This window comes from Pseudonaja textilis, chromosome 1 (genome assembly GCF_049901715.1).
Source record: "Pseudonaja textilis isolate UNSWEBS1 chromosome 1, rPseTex1.2, whole genome shotgun sequence".
Lineage (NCBI taxonomy): Eukaryota > Metazoa > Chordata > Lepidosauria > Squamata > Elapidae > Pseudonaja > Pseudonaja textilis.
In genome coordinates, this window is record NC_141990.1 from 323,226,392 (window position 1) to 323,251,257 (window position 24,866).

Genomic DNA, 24,866 nt, shown 5'->3' on the forward strand with positions numbered 1-24,866 from the left:
TCTTCTCCACTGTCCTTACCACTCTCTCTATGGACTTTCTATTTGAGGCGCCGCAGCCGCCAAACCAAATAGAGATGCCGTTTGTTAAATTCCAATAAAGAGGAACACAGACAGACCACAAACAATAATTCTTAAAGATTAAGAGGTTTATTTCATGAGCAATTTGGAAAATGAACAGCCACCGTAACACAACTTATGTCAATAATCCATTGCAATGAGGTCCAGTGACATTGCTGAGTCCAGTAAGGAATAGCTATGGCCAGTGGTACCAAACTCATCCCAAGACATTCTTTGTATACTTTTCTGCACAGATTTCACAACTTAGTTCCTTGTTCTTTCTTACTGACAGTCTCCAAATATACCCGTGTACATCTCAAAGCTCTTTCCATACTTTGCACAATCATGTTTCACAATTGGCAACAGCTCAGCAGGATTACAAATAGTCCTGGTACATTTTGAAATCATCCTACCTAAAACTTTGGTTCATGTCTCTTTATTCTAGGGCCTCCATTCATTATTGAATCTGGTGGATCAATAGCCTAAATTTTTGTTTCCCACAAAATGCTCTCAATTGTGCCTCGTTAAAAAGTGGCCAGGACAGAAGGACGAAAATGTGCTGTCCTCCTCCGATGCAAGAAATGAAGACACCTTGACTTACGACCAATTGCTTAGCAAGCGCTTGACATTCCGACAGACCTACCTGGGGGATACAGATTGTCCTTGGCTTACAACCATTCATATAGTGACCGTCTGACGTTACAATGGCACTGAGAAATAAAGACTTAGGGCTGTTTTTCACACTTATGACCGTTGCAGCATCCCCAGGGGCACGGGATCAAAATTAGGATATTTGGCAACTGGCTCATATTTATGAAGATTATGCTGTCCTGGGGTCTGACAAGCAAAGACAGATTCACTTTACAACTGTGTTATTAACTTAACTATAATGATTCCTTTAACAACTGTGGCAAGAAAGGTCATAAAATGGGGCTACACTCAATAACCATCTTGTTGAGCAACATAAATTTGGGGTTCAATTGTGGTTGTAAGTGGAGGACTACCCGTACTTATGACCCAGATTCAAACTTCTAAGGCTGCCCCTCCCCAAAGTTATGTGATCATACACTTGGCAACTAGGCTGGATAAATTCCACTCCCAGAATTCCCCAGCTAGTGCAGCCGGTTCAGGAATTCTGGGAGATGAAGTCCACAGGTTGTAAAGGTGTCCCGACCCCTGGCTAGGATGTTTGAAACATGTCTCGCTCAGGCATGAGGAAGAGATGATGGGAATATGGTGGAGAGGAGCCAGGAAGAAACGCCAGGGCACTTTGGGTTATGCGTGGGTTGGACAGAGGAAAGGCTCAGAATTAAAGGCCCAAAAACAAAACAAAAAAGCCTCAGCTGAAGGCAGTTAAATCCTGTTTTGTTTTGTTTTTTAAAGAAAAAGACCCCCTCAAGCCAAGCTTAATTCCTGGTTATTTACGCCATGCCGAAATGGCAACATGCAGAGCTTTAATCCTAATGGAAGATGGGAGTACAAACCAAGTACCCAAATGGGATGGGATGGGACAGAACAGAATATATGGAATGGAATAGAATAGAATGTAGAATGGAATGGAATATGGAATGGAATGAAATAGAATGGAATAGAATATAGAAAGGAATGGGAGAACGGAATAAAAAACATGGAATGGAATATGCAATATAGAATAGGAAAAAAAGAAAATATGGAACGGAATGTGGAATCGAATAGAAAAAAGAAAATATGGAATGGAATAGAATAGGATAGGATAGGATAGGATAGGATATTGGACTGAAGAACAGAATAGAATAGAATAGAAAATAGAATAGAATAGAATAGAATAGAATAGATGATATGGAATGGAATAAGAATGGAATAAGAATGGAATAAGAATAGAATAGAATAGAATAGAATAGAATAGAATAGAATAGAATAGAATAGAATAGATGATATGGAGTGGAATAAGAATGGAATAAGAATAGAATAGAATAGAATAGAATAAAATAGAATAGAATAGAATAGAATAAAGAAAATATGGGGTGGAATGTGGAATAGTGTAATAGAATAGAACAGAACAGAACAGAACAGAACAGAACAGAACAGAACAGCTTTATTGACCAAGTATGATTGGACACACAAGGAATTTGTCTCCGGTGCATAAGGTCTCAATGTACATACAAACAACAAAGTGATAAATCATAGATCATAAAACATAGTTACAGTAAGGTACAAACAACAAATGATAAATCTTAAAATACCAATAGGAGGAGGTAGTACGGTAGGAAAAATGGAAGGTGAGAAAGATGAGAAGGATAATAATAGCAGCACAGCCCTATGAACGTGGGTAAGTATCTCTAGGCCTAAGACAGTGCTGTGGGAATCAGGGGTTTAGCAGAGGGATGGTGTTGGTGTTTGGGGACAAACCCCCAAGCAGAGTGCACAGCAGCAGTCAGGCCAGGCAGCCAAATGAAAGAGAGGCTGGGCCCAAGAGTATACACACACTGGAGACAAAAACACTGTTTGTAGTTTTAAATAGTTATTTAATTCATTTAGAGTTTAAGCAGTGTCATTCAGTCCATATGTCATTTATCCAATATATCCATCCAGTAACCTAGTCCATTAACTAATCAGTACAATGTCTTTATCTTCTCCTTCCGATACCTTTCTCTCGAAGACAACGCTGAGTATGCACAGGATATCAGCTCACCAAGTAAACAGTCCCTTTGTTCAGCACAGTAGCCAACAAGCATTAACAAACAGACGTCTCAAACAGGAGTAAACAGCAGGCAGCAGATAGCAGAGAGACCAGACGAGGAACCAGGAGACCAGAAACCAGTAATCAGTAACCAGGAAGTGTTACGTTACTCTCACTGCCTTTTATTGCTGCTTGCAACCGCACCCTTAATTATCTAATTACATTGCAGTTTGGTGCTTAAAGCTACAAACACTTAAACCTAGGTTTATATATTTATTCACCCAAACCTAGTTGGTGTATCCATATACCCAACATTCTCCCCTTTTGGGTGATATAAATATATAATACCTTTACAATCTAAACCCATACTTTTCACAACTCTCTAGGTGCTTAATGGCACCTTGGGCTTTAGTAAAATTATCAGCTATATTGTCCTCCGACATGCAGTACTCCAGCTGTATCATTTTACTCTGTACAGATTGTCTAACGTTTAGTTACCTTAAATCTGTATGCTTGCTCTAGTTTTTACTGCAATATTCGTGGCCATTTGAATTGCTGCCTGATTATCTTCATGTACAATTATAGGATAATTTACAGTTATACCCATATCATTCATCATTTGTTTATACATAATTAATTCAGTACATAATAGCGATAAACAGGAGAATTCTGCCTCCATAGTAGACAAACTTATATGCTGTTGTCTAATTGACTTCCAACCTATTAATGTCTTACCCAGCATTATGGCTGTTCCTGAAGTCGACTTTCTTGTGTCTCTTTCTGATGCAAAGCTAGCATCTGCATAAGCACTCAGTATGAGATCACCTTTTGGTTCTAGATACAGTGCATGGTGTAATGTTCCTTTAAGATATCTTAAGATTCTCTTCAATGCTATCCAATGACATTGAAGCGGATCATTATTATGTCGTGCCAGCTGATTAATACTAAAAGCTATATCTGGCCTTGACCAATTGCTAATGTATGATAAGCTACCAATCAAAGATTGATATATGGCCTTATCAAACTTGGGACTTTGAGTATCCATTTTGCAAATATCCTGACTCATTGGAGTCTTTGCAGGCTTACAAAGTTCCATCTTATACTCTATTAGCAATTTAGATATCTTATCTTCCTGAGATATCTTAAAACCTTTCTGTGTTTTCACTATATTCAAACCCAGATATTTCTTTATCTCCCCTAATTGCTTGATTTTTATTTTCTTGGCTAATGATGCTATTATTTTATTTGCTTCATCATTAGTCTCAGTAATCAAGGCAATATCATCAGTAAACAATAATAATAATGATATTTTCCCATTTGTCTCCCTTTTAAATAGACATGGATCGGCTAAACCAGCTTTAAACCCTATATTGTTCAGTTCCTTTACAATATACTGGTTCCATTCATAGCCTGATTGTTTAAGACCATAAAGGCTCTTCTTTAACAACCAACAATCATTATTATTTTCACCTTTCAATCCAATAGGCTTTTTCATATATACAGTATGTCTTAGTGGAGCGTGCAAGTAAGCAGTTTCCACATCTAAATGGTTAACTATGTATTTCTTGCTTGCTGCCCACACTAAAGCTGCCCTTAACGTTGCTGCTTTAAGACTAGGTGCAAATACTTCATCATAGTCATTGGCACTTTGTCTAAAACCTTGGGCTACTAATCTTGCCTTATGGATTATATTTCCATCCTTATCAGTTTTTATCTTAAAAATCCATTTGCAGCCAATGGGTTTTATACCAACAGGTAATCTCGCATTTTCATATACCTTCATATCCTTCAAGGATTTCAATTCCTTATTCATTGCTGCATACCAACTTTCCTTATCTTTAGAAGGATACTTTTTAATTTCATCCACAGTAGATGGAACTCTATGTACCTGGCACACTGTATTAGCCTGGTATCTATCAGGCGGTCTAGATATTCGTGTAGTTCTTCTGGGAATTACAGGGCTTGTATGAGGACTTTTATGAGTTACTACCTGTTCATGTGCCTCATCTTGCTCAGCTATTGGTTCTATTTCTTCTTCTATGGGCACAATTTCTTCCTGTATTTCTCTCTTTACTTTATTTTTAAAGTTACAGGGATACTTAATGGGATTTCTATAGGATTCAATAATCACTTCTTTATTGTTATCCTGTTCTAACTTATCCCATCCTACATGCTCTAGAAATTGGGCATTGGCACTACATAACACCTTAGATGTGCCTTTCTCCCAAAATCTATATGCCCTATGGTTAGCTTGGTAACCAACGAAGAAGAATTGTTTAGCTCTGTGTTGCCCTTTACGCCTGAGTTGTGTAGGGATATGCATCCATGCTGGTGCACCAAATGTGTGCAGGTAACTCAGATCAGGCTTCCTGCCATGCCACATGGTGAATGGTATTTCACCAGTAGTTGAGTTAACAACGTTGTTCAATACGTTATTAGCACACATTGCAGCCTCCCCCCACACATAATCAGGTAATCCAGAATCAGTTAACATCGTTCTAACCATTGCCTGTAGTGTTTGGCCTCTTCTCTCTATAAATGCGTTGTGTTGTGGTCTGTATGGTGCAGATTTCTTGTGCTCTATTCCAGCTACCTTTAATCTATTCTGGAATTTGCTGTTAACAAATTCCGTACCATTATCTGTCACCAGGGTTATAAGTTGCCGTTTAGTTTTTCTTTCTGCAAACTTTAACCAGTTGAAGAAATGTTGATATGTTTCAGTTTTGCTTTTCATTAGGTAGCAAAACCCATATCTAGAGTAATGGTCCATAATGCTCAATATATATCGAGCACCCCCCATACTGGGTTTCTTTGGACCTATAATGTCTGCAAATACTACTTCTAAAGGTTCTTCAGTTTTGAAACCATTTAGCCTATTTGCAGGCAATATTTTACTCTTATCTTCACAGCAGACATTACACACGCAAATATTTATCACAGGGTTTTAACCTTATTCCTTCAGATAACTCTACTGTAAGTTTAGCATTTTAAAATTTACATGCCCCAAACGCCTATGCAATAAATGGATACATTCATTATGAGGCTTTATATTGTTAAATACAGTCTGTGCCTCCCCTTTCTTACTATCATGTAAAACATACAATGCTCCATTTAAAGCTGCAGTTACCCTTTTGTTATCTTTATCAAGTATGCACTTATTATCCTTAAATGTAACTACATAACCTAGTTTATCTAATACTCTTACAGAAAGTAAGTTCATCTTTAACTGTGGTACATACAACATTTTTATATTCTGGTTTAAACATGGACAATATGCAATACCTTCACCCTTGGCCTTGAGGTGCCAGCCGTTAGCGAGTGATATATGCTGAGAGCTTGTAGACATTTTTATAAACTTTGTCTTATCTCTCGTGATGCAGTGGGATGCACCACTGTCCACCACCCATAAATCATTCTTCACATCACAGTTGCTAAACGTGGCTAGTTCAAAGGATTTCTTTGGCTTTTTTACATTCTGGCTTTTTTCTTTTCTGCAGAATCTTTCCAAATGTCCTCTGCCTCCACAATTAAAACACTTTTTAATTGTGTATGCCGTCGAAGATAAATTCTCTTCTTTTCAAGATGTGTTCTAAACAGCTTCCGTGTAAGATTGATATGAGCTCCTACACTGTCTCGAACATAAATCTTCTTGAGATTCTCCCAGCAGTATGCAGCATTTACCTCTCCACGGATATGAATGAGTTGCTGGTCTGAGAGAGTCAATCCTATGATGCATAAAGCCTGCTCATTCTTTCGTTCATAATCTTGTATCTTTTTGGCATCCTCTTCAACATTAGGATCTAAGTTAGATACATCTGGTGGGTTTGTTATTATGTCCCACAAACCTTCTCTTCGTAGCAGTAAACTACATTTCATTGACCATGAAACATAGTTTGTTCCATCTAGTCTGGATATCATGGACAGACTTGGCAAATTTACTTGTGCCATTGCTCTTCAGATAAATAACTATTCAACAAACAGTTTGTTTTTACAGTAATGTGCAACTCACACCAAACTCTCACTGCTATAACCTGGTTAGTTAGACTGTGCTTTCTGCTGGGCCCATAACCAATGTTAGTGTTTGGGGACAAACCCCCAAGCAGAGTGCACAGCAGCAGTCAGGCCAGGCAGCCAAATGAGAGAGAGGCTGGGCCCAAGAGTATACACACACTGGAGACAAAAACACTGTTTGTAGTTTTAAATAGTTATTTAATTCATTTAGAGTTTAAGCAGTGTCATTCAGTCCATATGTCATTTATCCAATATATCCATCCAGTAACCTAGTCTATTAACTAATCAGTACAATGTCTTTATCTTCTCCTTCTGATACCTTTCTCTCGAAGACAACGCTGAGTATGCACAGGATATCAGCTCACCAAGTAAACAGTCCCTTTGTTCAGCACAGTAGCCAACAAGCATTAACAAACAGACGTCTCAAACAGGAGTAAACAGCAGGCAGCAGATAGCAGAGAGACCAGACGAGGAACCAGGAGACCAGAAACCAGTAATCAGTAACCAGGAAGTGTTACGTTACTCTCACTGCCTTTTATTGCTGCTTGCAACCGCACCCTTAATTATCTAATTACATTGCAGTTTGGTGCTTAAAGCTACAAACACTTAAACCTAGGTTTATATATTTATTCACCCAAACCTAGTTGGTGTATCCATATACCCAACAGATGGCATTGGGTGTGGGGGAAAAAACACACTGATCAAGTCAAACCCCTCGGCGGTAGCCAAGACTTCAGTTTTACCTTCTGGTAGAATTTTTCCAGTAACGGCATGGTGGAGGTTGGAGGGGAAAAGAATTCCGGCTGGAAGTCCGGCTTGACCGCCTGGATGGCCCTGAGGATCATCAAGACTTCGTTGTCTTCGTACGTGGAGTCCTTGAAGAAGTTTTGCAAGGAGAAACCTTCACTTTCCAGCTGTTCGATGCATCTGTGGGAGAGTAGAAGAAACCTGAGCTTCAGGGTACAGGGTGCACAGGTAGTTCTCGACTTACAACCATCCGCTTAGTGACTGTTTGAAGTGTCAAAGGCACTGGAAAAAAGGGGCTGTTTTTCACACTTATGACCTTTGCAGCATCCGCCTTGTCACCTGATCAAAATCCGGACACTTGGTAACAGACTCACACTTACGACGGTTGCAGTGTCCTGGGGGGTCATGTGATCGATCTCCTTCCGATAAGCAAAGTCAAGCCAGGTTCACGGAACAACCGTGTGACTAACTTAAACAGCTGCAGAGCGATTCGCTTAACAAACGTGGCAAGAAAGGTCGTAAAACGGGACAACTTGCTTGACAAGCGCCTCGCTTAAGCCACAGAAATGTAAACTGGGAATCGAACGGGAATCGAAACTACTTGTTGTGCCCTGGAGTGGGAGCCACTGGCGCTCAAAGGTCAAACTATGGAAGGCAGCACCACCCTGCCTGCCAAACCAGGGACAGTTACCAAAACCATTTGTTTGGATGTAATTGGACAGTTGGAGATAACTAGGGGGGAAGAGTTTTTGGGCACAAAAACTCAGATCCAGTTTCGTACACTGAAACCATTCGCTCTAGTATAAACAGAGGGATAGAAGCAAGATCATGTGAAGTGTTAATACCACTTTATAATCCTTTGGGTCAGGCCACACTTGGAATACTGCATTCGGTTTTGGTCACCACGATGTAAAAAATGATGTTGAGACTCTAGAAAGAGTGCAGATTGGATAACCACTTGTCTGAAATGGTATAGGGTTTCCTATACCATGTATGTATGTATGTATGTATGTATGTATGTATGTATGTATGTTTGAGCTGGAGGTATCAGGGGGGATCTGTTTGTGCCCAGGTGTTTGCCTGGCTTGTGGTGTGGAGATTTTTTTTGTTTGTGATTGCAGGCTTCCAAATAATTGACAGTCTGGTGGAATCATCTCTTCTATTCATGCTTTCTGGTCTTTTTTCAATCTCTAAGGCTTCTCTGATAATTTTGTGGCTGGGGTTTTCTATAGTGGCTAGGGTTTTGGTGCCATTGAAGTCGATGCTATGACCTGTGGCTTCCATGTGTTGGACTAGTGAGGAAGTGTGTTCCAGCTTTTTTACTGCATTTTTGTGTTCATCGAGGCGGGTACTTATTCTTCTATTGGTCTGTCCAATGTATGTGGCCAGGCATATGCATATATGTATATATGTATATGTTTTCTTAAGTTTTCGCGGGTACTTACATGTATGGCATTCAGCTTTGTTCAGGTATTTTCCCACGTCATTACTACAATGACGTGGGAAAATACCTGAACAAAGCTGAATGCCATACATATATGTATATATGTATATATGTATATGTACACGTATATATGTATGGTATTCAGCTTTGTTCGGGTATTTTCCCACGTCATTATAGTTGTGCTTTTAAAGTTGTAGCAATGTTTGCAGAGATCTCATCTGCCATCATCAGGCTTCTGTATAGTGTTTGTCTATACAGAAGCCTGATGATGGCAGATGAGATTCTGCCAAAACGTTGCTACAACTTTAAAAGCACAACTATAATGACGTGGGAAAATACCTGAACAAAGCTGAATAACATATAAATACCCGCAAAAACTTAAGAAAACAAATATATATATTTTTGCGGGTATTTGAGGTTTTCGCGGGTATTTGTATGTGGATCTTTGTTTATTCGGGTTTTCTCCCGTGTAAAATTGCAAGTATCTAGGCGATGTTTCGATGAAGTCTCATTCATCATCTTCAGGCTTGTGTCTTCGGCTTTGTGCCGAATTACTCCGAGAAGCACAAAGCCAAAGACACAAGCCTGAAGATGATGAGTGAGACTTCACCGAAACGTCGCCGAGATACTTCCAATTTTACACGGGAGAAAACCTGAATAACCAAAGATCGATCTATCTATCTATCTATCTATCTATCTATCTATCTATCTATCTATCTATCTATCTATATTGGGCTTTGTTCGGGTATTTTCCCACGTCATTATAGACTTCTGTATTGTGTTCGTCTGTGTGTGTGTGTGTGTATATATTTTCTTAAGTTTTCGCGGGTACTTACATGTATGGCATTCAGCTTTGTTCGGGTATTTTCCCACATCATTGTAGTTGTGCTTTTAAAGTTGTAGCAACCTTTTATATATATATATATATATTCTCGTAGACTTTCATGGGTACAGGCATGTAGATCCAGGTGTGGGACCTCGCCGAAACGTCGCCAAGATACTCTTAATCTTACACGGGAAAAGACCCGAACACACCTAGATCTACACACACACACACACCTATATATATACTATATAGAGGGTGGACTAGAAGACCTCTAATGTCCCTTCCAACTCTGCTATTCTATTCTATTCTATTCTATTCTATTCTATTCTATTCTATTCTATTTTCTATTCTATTACATTGCATTCTATTCTATTTCTATTCAAGTGTACTTTCATTAACTATGGATTCGACTGTTTTTCTTTTCTAGTTGACCAAGTTAGGATGGCTGACACGGTCAATCAAAGTTTGTGGTGAGTGGTTACGATTTCCTCCCAAGAAAGCATTTGAGATGTGCTCTGGCCTCTCCACTGTCACAGCTTCCTTGACGTAGTGTAAACTAACATTCATTCCCCTCAACCCATGGTCTATGATTGATGATATGATTAATTACGCTCTATCCAAGTGGCTTCGACTCCTAGCAACCACATAAATACCTTCCCTGACGTTCTGTGATTATCCTAAGATTAAAGGATAGAAGGTTGACCAGAGGACAGTAGTATTTCATTTATGGGCTGCTGCAAGTGATTTATCTCACCGGATGATTGCGACTGTCCTTTTATCTAGACCTTTTACCTAAGCTGATCTTTTGTAACAAGGAGTAATTTTTTTTCTGCAAATTTGCTTCTATAGCATCTCAGTGGTTCTGCCAGCACTGCAGCTTGTCAGGGGGTTAACCTGATGCTTGCTTGGTCCGAAAACAACCTCTCCCCGTTCCCCAGCAGATGGTACAGGCAGTCAATCAAATCAATCATAATACAGCTGGAAAGGACCTTGGAGGAAATCTACTCCAACCCCCAACTCAAACAGGAAACCTTCCCCTATTTCAGACAAGGGGATAAGTTTCTTCTTAAAGACCTCCAGTGATGTAGCACCCACAACTTTTGACGGCAAGCTGGTTGATTTTTCTGACTGTTAGGAAGTTTCTCTTTAATTGCAAGTTCCTTCTCTCCTTGATTAGTTTCCATCCATTGCTTCTTGTCCTGCCTTCTGGTGCTTTGGAAAATAATTCGACCCCCTCTTCTTTGGGGCAGCCCCTCAAATACTGGAATACTGCTAGTATGTCACCCTAAGTCCTTCTTTTCTCTAGCTTGGCCATACTCATTTCCCGCAGCCGTTCTTCATACGTTTTAGTCTCCAGGCCTTTAATCATCCTAGTTGCCCCTTCTCTGAGCTTTTCCCAAAATCTCAATATCTTTTTTGAGGTGTGGTGAGCGAAACTGGATGCAAGATTCCAGGCGTGCTCTTAGTAAGGCTTTATAAAGTGGTACTAATACTTTATGTGATTTTGATTCTATACCTCTGCTTATGCAACCAAGGATTGTATTTGCTTGTTTTTTTTGGCGGCGGCTGCACACTGCCGGCTCATGACCATTTGTTTAGTGATCGTTCGAAGTTATGTCAGTGAAAAAAGTGACTTATGGCCGTTCCTTGCAGTATCCCCATGGTGTGATCAAAATCCAGGCGCTTGGCAACCAGCACATGTTGCAGCATTCCCGGTCTCGTGATCACCACTTGAAAACCTTCTCAGCTGGCTTCCGACAGCCAAAGTCAACGGGGGGAGCTGGCTTTGCTTAATGACAGTATGATTCATTTAGCAACAGCACCAATTCGCTTAATGGCCATGTCCAAAAACAAAAGGTCACAAAGTTGGGCAGGACTCATTTAACAACTGCCTGGCTTAAGAATGGAAATTCTCATCCCAATCATGGTCGTAACTTGAGGTTGATCTGCATTCAGGGAAAGGCTGCCTCTGAATTTGGTGATCGGTATCATCTTCACAGCTACATAGCTAGAGGGCTATTTTTTCTTTTTATATTATATGTCCCTGTCCTTCCCCAGCCCAATTCAAACAGGAACAGCATCCCAAGACTGTCCTGCTTCTAAGAGAAAATGTTTCTCAACTTTGAGAGAGCTTGAAGATGAGTGTCAGGATTCCAGCAATCGCCCTAATTAAATCGTGATTCTCGAGCCAAACTTCAAAAAACTTCGAAGGATTTATTAGAGGCGACATACTGGCACTGCCCTGAATGTAGCCAACTCTGGCATACATACATAATTTACAGTCACCAGTGACCCTATCTCCCCCCTCCACCCTGGGTGTCTCATAAACCAGATTCTCCAATTGAGCACGTTCACGGGCTGGGTGTCATCATTCACGTTCTCCAATTAAATATATTCCCGGGCAAAAGCTCTGGTATTTTAGTTACAATCTTTTAAAGATAAAGAATTGGAATGTACTTTTGCTTCCAAACTGCTGCACTTCTCTTCCAGGTTTCCTTCCTTCCCACCCCTGGCTTTTTTTTTCTACGGCAACCACTAAAACAGGCATACGAATGTTTTATGAGTTGACAATGAGTGGACTTCAACTCCCAGGATTCCCTAGCCAGCCATGCTGGCTGAGGGAACGCTGGGAGTTGAGGTACACATCTTAAAATCAGCAACGGGTAGAATTACTGTTTAAGAGCATTGCAGCTCCTTACCTTAAAGTGATATGGGGCTGGGTTTGGTTTCGACCCATGCAATTTAGCACAGCCATATAACAATCCTGATTCGGCTTCAGGTTATTTTCCTCCAGCATGGAAAACAGCCAGCCAATTTTCCTAAGCGCACCCTGAGCAGAGAAGGAAACAGGAATGAAATTCAACCACAGACTCGATCTGGCTAATCCTAGGTATCCCCCCGCATCCCTTAAAAAGAACCATAACACAATCCAAAATATAAAATGGAAGTTCTGCTTCTTGAAATAAAGTTGAAAATCCTCATTGATCCCATTTATATAACATAGTAAGCTGTACTGGGGGGGGCGGGATTAGCGTGTTGTGTAGACCCAAAAAACGTTAGCTAAGAAGCATTTAGCTACAATTCATAATTCATGGCATGGCTGGCTGGGGAATTCTGGGAGCTTAAGTCGATAAATCTTAAAGTCACCAAGCTCCCTGCTCTAGATCAAGGGTCTTCAAACTTGAGAACTTTAAGACTTGTGGACTTCAACTCCCAGAATTCCTCCTTTAGTCATGTTAGCTCAGAAATTCTGGGAGTTGAAGTCCACAAGTCTTAAAATGGCTGACGTTGAGGACCCCATGCTACACCAGGGATCTTCAAACTTGACAGCTTTAAGACTTGTGGACTTCAACTCCCAGAATTCCTCCTTTAGTCATGTTAGCTCAGGAATTCTGGGAGTTGAAGTCCACAAGTCTTAAAGCCGTCAAGTTTGAAGACCCTTGATCTAGATTATGGCTAAGCCGCCATTAGTCTTCCATGGAAATGATGAGGAGTGCAAGAATGGCCGCCAAAGTGGAGCCTTTCTGGCAGCTGTGCCTGTACAGCTCTGCATTTGTTTTTCCTTCTTAGGGTTTTCATAAGAAGACCAAAAGGCAATTTGCCTTAAGGACTGCTAAGGAGGGCAGCCTAAAAGAGGCCAACAACCAATTGGAGCTGTATACACAAACCTAGGCACGTATAAATTGTGCGTACGTGTGTGTGTGTCTGTATGTGTGCCTATGTCTGTGGAGATTGTCAGTCATCCAGGTCATGGTTGTCCCAAAGGTGCTTTTATTTTATTTTTTCAAGAGGCAACTGGATTTTCTGTTGTTGTTTTTTTCTTTGAAGACATTTCGCTTCTCATTCAAGAAGCTTCTTCAGTTCTGACTGGGTGTAAAAGACAAAGGCCACTCATTTGAAGACAGCAAAGTCCACATTTTGGACAGAGAGGACTGCTGGATTGAAAGAGGGGTTAAAGAGGCCATCTAGGTTAAAACTGAACAGCGCTCTCTCGACAGACGGGGAGGGATGCAACATCATCTATCTTCAGTATATAACACGGTCCTTTCAACAGCTCCAAGGAGGCTCCACCCCCATTTGCACCACTCAGGTGACCCTGAGGACACAGATAAACCTCCAGGTGGGCCTCAAGCTCTCTAGAACAGGGGTGTCAAACTCAAGGCCCGCAGGCCGGATACAGTGCACGGGGTGCTTAGATCTTATCAACAGCAGAGACCTTCAAATTTCTAGGTTCTATCATATCACCAGATCTAAAATGGACTCCTAACATCAAAAACGTCATCAAAAAAACACAACAAAGAATGTTCTTCCTGCGCCAACTCAGGAAGCTCAAACTGCCCAAGGAGCTGCTGATCCAGTTCTACAGAGGAATTATTGAGTCTGTCATCTGCACCTCTATCGCTCTCTGGTTTGGTTCTGCAACCCAACAGGACAGACACAGACTTCAGAGAGGAATTAGGACTGCAGAAAAAAAAATTACTACCAACCTGCCTTCCATGGAGACATGTATAAGGTACGAGTCAAAAAGAGGACTATGAAAATATTTACAGACCCCTCACATCCTGGACATAAACTGTTTCAACTCCTGCCCTCAAAACGACACTATAGAGCACTGCACATCAGAGCAACTGGACACAAGGCAGTTTTTTCTCCAACGCTATCACTCTGCTACACAAATAATTCCTTCAACACTGTCCAACTATTTACAAAGTCTGCACTACTATTACTATTAATCTTCTCATTGTTTCTATCACCCATCCGCTCCCACTTGTGACTGTATGACTGTAACTTTGTCACCTGCATCCCTACGATTTATATTGACTGTTTCCTAGCATGATTTGACTGCTTACTGTACCCTATGACTATCATTAAGTGTTGTACCTCGTGATACTTGACTGTTGATGAATGTACCTTTTCTTTTATGTACACTGAGAGCATTTGCACCAAGACAAATTCCTTGTGTTCCCAATCGCACTTGGCCAATAAAGAATTCTATTCTATTCCTATTCCTATTCCTATTCCTATTCTATTCTATTCTATTCTATTCTGCCCTGGAAACAGTGAAGGAGCGACCCGTGGAGCCTCTGCCAGCGAAAACGGCCCCTGGCCCTCCTAAGCTTTGTTTTCACTGGCGGAAGGTTGCAAGAGGCCGTTGCAGCCAAAAATGGAGCTCGGGAGCCCATTTTCGCTGGCACTCAGGCCGCCAGAGCTGCCAACACAAATGATGTTAAGCTGGCCACACACACACACCCCAAGGTCAAACCCAGCTCTGATGTGTCCTTCAATGAAATCCAGTTTGACACCCCTGCTCTAAAAGGATGCAACTGACCAGCTGTCTACAAGGGGTATAAATCCTTCCATTTCCCCACCATCCAGTCAGAGCTGAAGAAGCTTCTTGGATGATAAGCGAAATGTCTTCAAAAGAAAACAAAAAAAGTCCAGTTGCCTCCTGAAGAAAGCACCTTTGGGAATGAATGAATGAATGAATGAATGAAAGGATGAAGGTCAGGCGGGTGGTAGGGAATCTCGGAGTGCAGAGGGCCAAGAGTGACCGTGAGTGGGCTGGGCAGCTGCAGCTTCTCAGGGTGTGGCCAGCAGACCCAGAGCTTTTGCAAGGTGGCCAAAGGACTGAGATGGATGAGTTGGAGGTTGAGATTTAGGGCTGGGAAGGACCAAGCCTGGAATGGCTTAGGTTGAGCTGGGCACTGGCTTAATGTCCCACAATTCTTGGTTGACCACAGCAACTGGAACTGATGGGACAAAACGGTGTGGTCACTTGAGTTTCAATTTAGGACCATGTCACTTAGCAACAAACATTCCGGTCCCAATTGTGATCGCAAAGCAAGGACAACCTCTGTGTGTGTGTGTGTGTGTACTCACGTAATTTAGATGTTCTGCATATAAACACATGTACAGGTAGTCCTCAACATACGACAGTTCATTTTGTGACTGTTTGAGCTTACAACAGCACTGAACAAAGTAACTTATGACCGTTTTTCACACTTATAACCACGATGACATCCTAGAGCAAGGGTGTCAAACTGGAAGGCCCGCGGGCTGGATGCACTGGATGCGGGCCAGCGGTGGGATTCAAATTCTTAACCACCGGTTCTGTGGGGAGTGGCTTGGTGGGCGTGGCAGGGGAAAGAGACTGTAAAATCTCCAGTCAGAGGTGGCATTTGCCAATTCTCCAAACTACTCAAAATTTCTACTACCGGTTCTCCAGAACCGGTCAGAACCTGCTGAATACCCAACTCTGATGAGGGCCATGCTCACCCCAACTCCACGAATGGGAAAAACGTTGCCAAGCGTCACGTGATGGCAATGTGACATTGTGCGTTTGACACCTGTGTCCCAGAAGTGGTCTTCAGCAGGTTCTGACCAGTTCCGGAGAACCAATAGCGGAAATTTTGAGTAGTTCGGAGAACCGGCAAATCCCACCTCTGACTGGAGATTTTACAGTATCCTTCCCTTGCCATGCCCACCAAGCCAAGCCCACAGAACCGGTAGTAAAAAAATTTGAATCCCACCACTGCTGTGTCCTAGAGTTACGTGGCCACAGACTCTCTCAGCTGGCTTCCCACAAGCTAGGTCAACAGGGGAAGCTGGATTCGTTTAACAACAGTATGATTCACTTAATGGCTGCAGTGCTTTGCTTAACCACTGTGGCAAAAAAAGCCGTAAAGTCAGGAGCTTAACCCTTAACCACCATCATGCTGAGCACCAGAAATTATAATCTTAACTGTGGGGTCGTATGCTGAGGATCACCTGTATGTCACAACCTCCCCGGAAGGTTTTTCTATGTGTGTGTGTGTGTGTCAGAACTGCCATCCTATGCTTCGCTAGATGTCCATCTGCCATAAGTCATGGGGGGAGGGAGATCTGGGAGGGGGGGGAAACCAACAGTGATCCTTCGTGCCGTCCCAAGACATCCAAAGGCCTGAAAAATGGATTGCACCACCTGCCAAACCGTTGCAGGGAGTGTTACCAAAACAACTTATTCGAATGTGACTGGACAATGGGGAGATAACAGGGGAGTGGAACAGAGAAGGGAAACTTAACTAGGGAATATTTGCGCGTGGAGTCTTAGATCCGGCTTTGCTCCCTTTGTAACCCCTTGGCTATTTATTAGTAAAAGTTAACCTTTACGTTACAAATGGGTGTTTCTTTCCGAACGGACCAAGGTGGGTTAAGCCTGACAGGATGTGTCTGCAAAGAAGCAAAATAAATAAAATACATAAAAATACCTGCTTGGCATAATGACACATGAGGAGACTGAACATCTGTGTAGTTAGAAACTTCTTCAGCCCCGGGGTAGTGTGGAAATATAACAAACACTTTAAGGCTTTCCTCTTCTGGCCCTTGTACAGGGACGTGTCCATGTAGGCTAAAATGGTCATCCGAATATCGTCCTGGAAGACTTTCATTTCTGGAAGCACCCTCCCGTTAAGCATCGGCACAGTCTGGACAGCCGAGGAAACGGGAGGCTGATTTCTGTCCCAGACCTGGATCCCTGTCAAGACGATTTTGGAGTCTGACTGTGCCTCGGAGCCATCCGCTGTAGTTTTGCTGACAGATTTCACGGAGCACTTAACCGCTTGTTCCACCAGAGTGTTAGAGGAGATAATCGCTTCTAAGATTCTGCTACTGAAGTCCCAACGCTTCATTTTATTGGCTTGTTTTTCCATCTTCATTTTGGCCTTCCAAGCATTTGCTTTGATGGTCCGGGTTGGGATGGGTTTGCCCTGAGCCGTTTGGGGTGCCGAGGTCTTCTGCACTTGGGCACCCGGAAAGTAATTTAATTTCTTGACCTGGCATACTTGGATCTTGGGCTTTAGGATGTCCGATTCATTATCAGCCCGGAGTTGCTTCACTCTAGCTTCCAACACTGGGGTGGTGGGGAATGGGAGGAAACAGAACACAATATATGATCTCTAATTGTGTAGGTGACACAGAAAAGGGGATATAAATGTGTCAATGATATAAAGCAGGTGTCAACTCATAAAGTATTTCGGTGGTCGTTTAGCATTGCCAACAGAAAGGGAGGTAGAAGCAGTGGCCAGCTTGCATTCCATAAATGTTTTGAGAGATAGTAACTAGGTGACTGAGGTTTCTGCCATGCAAAATTCTATGGGGAGTATGATTGATGACTCTTGGCTATGGAGGTGTCCCATTGGAGGATGTGAATTAGGATACACCCAGGGGGTAGGGGGGAAACCAGGGTCAAGGGTGACAGTGAATTACGTGTCTCAGAGTCAGCTCCACCCAGGCAACGCCACATTTTTTAACTCCCAATAAATCCTTTTGGAGTTTGGCTAGAGACTCATGATTTAAATGGGGTTAAGTGTCGGAATCCAGGCAGTGCTGGGGAACTGTCAGCCCTGAAGCCATTTTTTTTTTAAACTGGAGCCATTTGGGGAACATCTTCAGGGCTGCCACAGCCAGGCCGGTTGGAGGCATGAGAACTAAAGGGGGGAGATGGAGATAAATGGCGATGTGTAGCCGAAACAACATTCTTTCCCGTGAGAGCCAAGGACCTTCTAACCAGGTGTTGGAGAGGCGTGGACCAAAGCCAGCTAAGATGGCGGCTGCAACCTGGTTTGGACCATGTGATGGACTTATGACCTGAGGGGAAGAACTTTGGGGTTGGACTTGGGTGGGGAAAACTCCACATCCTCCAGTTGAATTTTTCCCAGATATGCCAATAAGACACGCCTAATAAATCTATGCCAGAAGTCTCCAAACTTGGCAACTTTAAGACTTGTGGACTTCAACTCCCAGAATTCCTCAGCCAGCATAGAATGCTGGATGTTGAAGTCCACAAGTCTTAAAGTTGTCAAGTTTGGAGACCCCTGATCTATACTTTGAGGAAGATGCCTGTTTTGGAGTTTTGATTCCTTTGTGTTTGCTGGAACCCTGACAGGAACCACGGCCCTTTTATGACTTCAACTCCCAGAATTCCTAAGCCAGCATCACATGACCCCCCCCAAGAGGCTGCAACAGCCATAAATACATGCTGGTTGCCAAGCACCCAAATGTTGATTCTGTGACCACGGCAATGCTGTGACAGTCGTTAAGTGTGAGGACTGGTTGTAAGTCACTCTCTCCAGTGCTGTTGTGTCTTCAAATGGTTGCGAAAAGAATGATTTTAGGTCGAGGGCTACGTACAGAGGTACTTTTAGTGACCGCTTTAGGTACATTTAGTGACCGCTTGAGGTTACAACAGCACTGCAGAAAAGTAACTTTTGACCATTTTCACTTTCGACCGTTGGTCGCGTGATCAAAATTCAAATGCTTGGCAACTGTTTCCTATTTATGACAGCTGCAGTTTCCCCAAGTCATGTGATCCCCTTTTGCAACCTCCCAACAAGCAAAGTCAATGGGGAAGCCTGATTCACTTAACAACCTTGTTACTCACTTGATAACTGCAATTATTTACTTAACGACTATAGCAAGAAAGGTCATAAAATGGGGCTAAATGCATTTAGCAACTGTCTTGTTAGCAACAGACATGTTGGACTCAATTGTGGCTCAATTGTGGCCATAGGTTGAGGTCTCAATTGTGGCCATAAGTTGAGTTATTCTCACTGCAAGCGTACAAATCACTGCAATCAATACCTCAAATACGTAGACATACAGTTCTGAATACGAACCACGCATAAATATCTGCACAGATGTTTATTTTTATTCTGGTTTCTTGGCTTACCTTCCAACAGCTCCACCTGCTCATGTAACCATAGTTTCCTGCTTTCTTCTTTCACCCTGGTTGAGTAACATCTCATCCCAACACTCCCTAAAAATGAGAGAAGGCTGATTGTTATGGGAATTGGTTCCAAAGTACCGTCAGGGAGAGAACAAACCAACATGTTTGCCTCCCTCTTGACTTCCCAGGAAGTGGAGCCTACGAGTAAGGCAGTTAGTTACCAGTTGTAAATCACCCTCCACAACGTAATTCCAGGGGTGCCTGTCTGACGGCCTTTCTATCGCTGATATCATCTGTTTTATTTTCCAAGCCAGTTTCAAAAATTTCAATGTTTCAAAAATCCAAAGGGTTGTTAACTGCTTTACTGTGGTTGGATTTCCTTCCTTCCTCCCTCCCTCCCTCCCTTCTTTCTTCTCTCCTTCCTTCCTCTCTCATTCATTCTCCCCTTCCTTCCGCTCTTTCTCACTTCACTTCTTGCCTCCTTTCCTTCCCACTTCCCTTCCTTCCTTACTCTTCTATATAATTTCAGAAGATACAGCATCGATAAGTATCTCTGCTCAATGTTTTTATCTATCCACTATACTAGCTTCAGTGTGGGTTTTAATAATGTTTGCATCAGTGGTTCTCAACCTTTTTATTCACTATGGACCCTCTTTAAATACCTTCTGTGGACACGAACCACCAAGACTTAACTCAAGATTTAAATCATAACATTTCTTCAAGGCTTTGCAACCCACCCACCCTTGTGATGACATCGTGACCCCCTCAGAGAACCCCGGACCACAGGTTGAGAACCACTGGTTTACATAACAATACTATTTTGGGTTTTGTAAGGCCTTTATCATCTATCACCCTGAGAGCCTTTGTTTCTGGATGTTACAGATGTGCCATCAACCCATTTATTCCATCTGCATGTTGTCAGTTTGGTAAGGGAGGAAGTATATAAGCTTGACAAAGCAAGCAATGGAGGAGGAGTAACATGGCCTCCTCTGAACTCCAAAGAAAGCATTTCATATCTGGCAAAAATGTTTATTTATCGGGCTCAAGATATCCAGCTGGGTTTGGCACTCCAAAACTTAAAGAGGTTCTTCATATGTAAGGGCAGAAAATCAAAAATGAACACTTTATCCATTGTATTACCCTTTTCCCAACCTTCAGGGGGATGGGGGATCACTCCCCTCCCCGATTTCATTAAGATAAAACATATTTTAATGGATATGTTCACACCTGCTTTTCTAGATTATAAAACATCTCATCCAATGTGCAACCCCAATCCCAAGAGAAATCCAAACCAAGTTTAGGATACTCTATTAATGTAGCTGTTGCAGCTTTCACTAACCAGGTTGTATCTAAAATAACAATATACCAATTAAAAATATAAATAAGTTAAGCTTGTTCATCCACTTATTTTTATTACATTTATCTACTAGTACTGTTAAGCAGTGGCGGGGGTGTGGAAACACAAGGCCTTATATTTTTCTTCATTAGAAGGGCAATGGATTTCATTGGGAATTATGGAAAACAAATACAAGTAGTCTTCGACTTGCAATCATTCTTTTAGTGACTGTTTGAAGTTACAACATTGAAAAAAGTGACTTATGACCGTTTTTCAAACTTATGACCGTTGCAGTATCCCCATGGTCACAAGATCAACATTTGGACCCTTGGCAACTGGCATGTATTTATGGCATATGATTTATGCAGTGTCTCGGAGTTATGTAATCCCCTTTTGCAAACTTTTGACAGGTAAATTCAACGTAGAAGTCAGATTCACTTCACAACCATGTTACTAACTTAACAACTGCAGCGTTTCAGTTATCAACTATGGCAAGAAAGGTTGCACAATGGGGCAAAACTCACTTAACAATGGCACTGCAAAGCAAGGGGAATTTTAGTCGCAAGTCGCAAACTACCTGTAAGAATAGAATAGAATAGAATAGAATAGAACAGAATAGAATAGAATTTCTTTATTGGCCAAGTGTGGTAGGACACACAAGGAATTTGTCTTGGTGCAAATACTCTCAGTATACATAAAAGAAAAGATGCATTCATCAAGCGTCAAGAATCATAAGGTACAACACTTAATAATAGTCATAGGGTACAATAAGCAACCAAATCATACTAGGAATATAGATCGTAAGGATACAAGTGACAAAGTTTCAGTCATACAGTCACAAGTGGGAGGGAATGGGTGATAGGAACGATGAAAAGTTTAACAGTAATAGTAGTGTAGACTTTGTAAATAGTTAGACAGTGTTCAGGGAATTATTTGTTTAACAGAGTGATGGTGTTTGGGGGAAAAATATCCACGTGTCTAGTTGTTCTGGTGTGCAGGGCTCTATAGTGTTGTTTTGAGGGAAGGAGTTGAAACAGTTTATGTCCAGGATGTGAGGGGTCTGTAAATATTTTCACAGCCCTCGTGCAGTGCAGTATACAGGTCGTCAAAGGAAGGCAGGTTGGTAGTAATTGTTTTTTTCCGCAGTCCTAATTATTCTCTGAAGTCTGTGCCTGTCTTGTTGGGTTGCAGAACCAAACCAGACAGTTACAAAGGTGCAGATGACAAGGGAGATCAAATAACAGGCAAGATCTCCCTTCACCATCTTGATCACTTCACCATCTTGATCGCTTCACCATCTTGCGTCTGGGCAAGTTTCTTAGCATCCACCCAGACGTGTGGCTGAATCCCGAGGCATCTAATTTAACTTCCTCCTCTAGGCAGCCTATGTGGATCTCCTGGTGGTCTCCCTTTCAAGCACCAACCCAAGCCAACCCAATGGGTCAAAGGCTGTCAACCAACGAGGCCAGGGAAGGCATCCAAATTTCAACGAGTGCATAGGTTTGACCCTATTATCCCACCCCACCCCAAGAGGGGAAGGGTGGCGAGTTCAAATCCATCCACCTCCAGTAGGGCTAAGCGCCCTTCTCCCCAAAAAGATCCGGGTGGAGGTGAAAGGTTCCCTCGAGGAATCCCCATCGCCATACGTCCCGCCCCACAGGACACCACACTGACCTTTGCCCCACAGCAGCGTCCCTTGCAGCTTCAGCATCGGTTCACCCCGCTGCCCTCTACATCTTACCGCCCGGCCGGGTGAGCCCGCATGGCGAACCGTCCCCTACTGCGCACGCGCGGCGCTCTGCGCACGTGAAGAGGACTCGTCTCTGTGGTTCCTCTCGCCACCCAATGGGCCCTCCGCTCGAGAGGGCCGGGGATAGGATTGGAAACGACCAATCCTCGGAGGCACGGCGAAGACCTAGAGATAAGAAAGGAAGAAAAAATAAGAGAGGGCTGTTGCTGGCAAGCCTCGGAGATCCATCGCGAGGTTCATATGCAGCTTTCCCCCTCTCCTTTTCGTATCGTTTGTAAGCGGCTCAGAGGCTTTTACCGCGAATAAGGGAGGCATATGAATTATAGGGCCGTTTTAAAAAAATCATTAAAAATCATAAGGAGTTAATTAAATGGGATTTTGTAGAAGTTTTTTTTTAATTTTATTGTTTTTTAAGACATAGACAAACAAAACATAAAAACATCAAGCCGTCTTCCATATATATACATACAATGTGTTGGTTTACAAATTGTTTTGTGCTTCCATTTCGTAGTCTTCAGTTACAATTACATTGTATATATTCTCATACTTTCAATCAAATATTAAATACATTAATATCGTTAATCATTTGACTATACTATTATTTATTCATGTTTTATGAAATAATCCATATTTTACTTAATTTGTTTTATGACAGTTCATATTATCATCGCAAATCTATCCTACAATCATTTTGTAGATATAATAAGAAAAAAATACATCTTTATATATTTATTATTTTCTAAAGATATAATAAGAAAAAAATACATCTTTATATATTTATTATTTTCTAAAAATCTACATATTTCATTACCATATTTTATTGTCTAACCATTGATAGAATAGATCCCCAATTTTATAAAATTGTTTATCGTCTTGTTCTCTGATTTCAAATGTCAATCCACTCATTTCAGCACATTCCAATATTTTCTCAATGATTTCCTCCTGGGATGGTATTTTGGACTTAATGGACTTAGCTGTTAAAAGAAGGAAAACTTTCCATAAATTAGAGAAATTAAAAATTGATATAATATGCCTACAAGAAGTACATATTAAAAAGCAACATGAACAACTGTTGATACAGCCAAAATTAGGGAAAATATTTACTTCTTTGACACAATGCAAGAAAAGAGGAGTGGTGTTATACATTAAAGATATTATCCCAGCAAAATTGATCTATACCGATGATGATGGAAGATTACTAATGGTGGAAATAATGGACAATAATATGAAAACACTCCTGATTGCTATCTATGCCCCGAATGATGGAAGCATTTAATAGGCAGAATAATGGAAAAGGACCAGGACCAGACAGCCTCCCAGCAGAATTTTATAAAACATTACAAGAATCGTTGAGCACTCCACTGTTAGAAGTTATGAATGAAGCCATGTTAAATAAGAAAATACCCAAAACATGGTCAGAAGCTTATATCACACTTATTCCAAAAGAAGGGGCCGATCCATCACAAATTAAGAACTATAGACCTATTTCTTTACTGAATGCAGATTACAAAATCTTTGCTTCCATCCTGGCAGAAAGGCTCAAAAGATACCTAAATAACTTTATTCATCCTGACCAGAATGGATTCCTGCCAAGGAGACAAATTAGGGATAATATGAGGGTAATTCTGGACACTTTGGAATATTACGAGGCACACCCTGAAAAACAAATGGCTTTGGTATTTTTAGATGCCCAAAAAGCATTTGATAATGTGAATTGGAGATTCATGTTTTTGTTATTGGAACAGATGGGCTTTGCTAGAAAATTTATTCAAGCAATAGAAGCCATATATGACAAACAAACGGCAAGAGTAATGATAGAGGGAGATTTTACAGATTCTATTAATATAAGAAAAGGCACAAGACGAGGTTGCCCATTATCACCTTTGTTATTTGTATTGACTTTGGAAGTGCTGAATAGAAACATTAGAGAGGATCCAAATATAAAAGGAATGAAAATTAAGAAGGAGGAATTTAAATTGCAAGCCTTTGCGGATGATTTGGTTTTTATTTTGGAAGATCCTCTAGGAACAGCTTTAAAGCTACTGGAAAAGATAGAGATGTATGGTGTGGTGGCAGGCTTGAAAATAAACAAAGATAAAACAAAGATCTTGACAAAGAATATGTTATTAAAACAAAGAGATGAACTGGCAGATTTATTGAAAATTCAAGTTACGAATAAGGTTAAATATACCTAAACAATTTTATCCACCCTGATCAAAATGGATTTCTGCCAAAGAGACAAATTAAAGACAATATGAGAGTAATCTTGGACACTTTGGAATACTATGAGGCACACCCTGAGAAACAAATGGCTTTGATATTTTTAGATGCAC

General features: G+C 41.4%; 1 protein-coding gene across 4 annotated transcripts in view; it reads right to left on the reverse strand.

The window, feature by feature from the left end:
* The window catches only part of POLRMT (RNA polymerase mitochondrial), a 67,260-nt gene extending 44,659 nt beyond the window's left edge, over positions 1 to 22,601 (reverse strand). For 2 of the 4 annotated variants that reach the window (XM_087922693.1, XM_087922692.1), the window contains exons 1-5: positions 22,458 to 22,601; positions 19,451 to 19,537; positions 16,992 to 17,632; positions 12,444 to 12,574; positions 7,471 to 7,654 (exon numbers count right to left, since the gene is read on the reverse strand). In XM_087922693.1, coding sequence (XP_087778819.1) covers positions 7,471 to 7,654; positions 12,444 to 12,574; positions 16,992 to 17,632; positions 19,451 to 19,537; positions 22,458 to 22,494 — 1,080 coding nt within the window. In that variant the 5' untranslated portion in view covers positions 22,495 to 22,601. Of the gene's footprint in view, positions 1 to 7,470; positions 7,655 to 12,443; positions 12,575 to 16,991; positions 17,633 to 19,450; positions 19,538 to 22,451 lie in introns of all 4 variants that reach the window. The other 2 variants (XM_087922691.1, XM_087922690.1) reach the window with 1 other exon arrangement.
* Between the last annotated feature and the right edge of the window lie 2,265 nt (positions 22,602 to 24,866).